General features: G+C 35.8%; 1 protein-coding gene across 1 annotated transcript; it reads left to right on the top strand.

Moving 5' to 3' along the window:
* Nucleotides 1–793: 793 nt before the first annotated feature.
* On the top strand, nt 794–1,429 carry LOC105460737 (the record flags this gene model as incomplete). The annotated part of the gene is made up of 3 exons (XM_011707235.1): nt 794–904; nt 1,056–1,317; nt 1,394–1,429. Coding segments are annotated over exons 1-3 (409 nt in total), but the record flags the coding sequence as incomplete, so codon positions are not given.
* Nucleotides 1,430–1,563: the final 134 nt, after the last annotated feature.

Genomic DNA, 1,563 nt, shown 5'->3' with positions numbered 1-1,563 from the left:
TTTGCTTTTGGACGTTTACACGCTGTAAGCGTCATTTTATTTTTATCGATGATTATATGTGAAAGAAAGACAGATAGAATGAAGCTTACAGTGCCTGAGCACAACCTTAGCCTCGACCATAATGACATTTTCTTATTATTATACTTGTTTCATGTTTAACACGGGCGCATATACTTGCCACCTTATTAACATATCTCTTGATTTTACTGACAACTGCAAATTGGCTTTAATTTTTTACTTTTTTACTTTATTTTGAAAAGATAATTTTGTGCAGATAACACATCTTTTTTTAGTAATTTTTATTGTACGTGAGTAAATAATGTGTTTTAACGTATCAGGCCGTTTTGGGGTGTATTAAGGTGTTTGGAGTGGGTTGGGAGTGGGGGTGGGGGTAGGGTGGGAATAGAGATGGAGGTGATACATATGGGTGGATATGGGTGTAGTAGGTCATACAGGGACGAAATGGGGTGTATTGAGACTTTGTAGTAGATGGAAGGGAGGGTGGAAAGTGTTGGCACGAATAGCGTAGATGGATATGAGTATGGGTGTATAGGGTGCTTGGGAGTTGGTAGGCGTATACGAGTAGTGGAAGTCAATTTACTCCCGGACACCACGACACTCGGACACCGGAGCGACGTTTCTTAAATATATTTTATCTCATTTTTACATAAAACTTAAAATATCTTTTTTAATATTTAAACTTAGAAAAAAATAAAGACACTTTTATTATATAATATGACCCCAAGCCAATTGACCGAGCCTATTAAAAATTTCATCCACTTGGCCGTTTTTCATGTATGACCATCGTGCCTCCGCTCAACTCGATGGTTGGAGTAAAGAGACACGGCTTGGTCTCATGGCCCGTATACGGGCACGCATACTTGATGTGAGACCGTGTCTCTTGGTACGCGCGGAATCGGTTTTTACTCGTGTCCAACGAATGACGGGCGGGCGGGCGGGTACTTCGATACCCGGGTTTTCCGAGCACTAGTAATTAGTATAGTTCATTTTTTTTTATTTTTTTATTATTAACGTTCTCTTGTATATGTGCTCAGGAAAGATCAGATCAAAGTATAGTGTTTAATGACAATGTCGACAGCGGAACTACCTCTGCTGCTACTAATATGACGATAACTACATCCACCTCTTCCACTAACGATGTTAACAAGCATGAACGGCTGTATAAATTAAAACAAGACTATCATATTCTTAAACAGCAATTGACTACTCTTGAAGAGGAAGTTGAAGCAATAAAAAGTAGAATCAATGGAAATAATAAGACAACATCCGGATATCCTTCTTCGTTTGTTCTGCAAAGTATAAAGTATATTTTTTATTCATGTTTTCTATTGTAGTGAATACTGTAATATATATGTATATATATATTTTTCAGATTGTATAGTAAATGGTAACCTAAGAGCAGGATTGGGTAAGTTAATATTTTTTAAAACTAAATTAAGTTAAAGTTAATGATTTACAAAATTAATGTATAGTTAAATTATAAAAATTCCATGAATAAGAAACTAACTCAGTTAAAACTTGCGTTAAGATTAAATTAACTAA

The sequence above is a fragment of the Wasmannia auropunctata genome, unplaced genomic scaffold (assembly GCF_000956235.1).
Source record: "Wasmannia auropunctata unplaced genomic scaffold, wasmannia.A_1.0 LD316557.1, whole genome shotgun sequence".
In the NCBI taxonomy this organism is placed as follows: domain Eukaryota; kingdom Metazoa; phylum Arthropoda; class Insecta; order Hymenoptera; family Formicidae; genus Wasmannia; species Wasmannia auropunctata.
The sequence above is the reverse complement of the archived record's forward strand: the minus strand, read 5'-3'. Positions and strand labels throughout refer to the sequence as shown.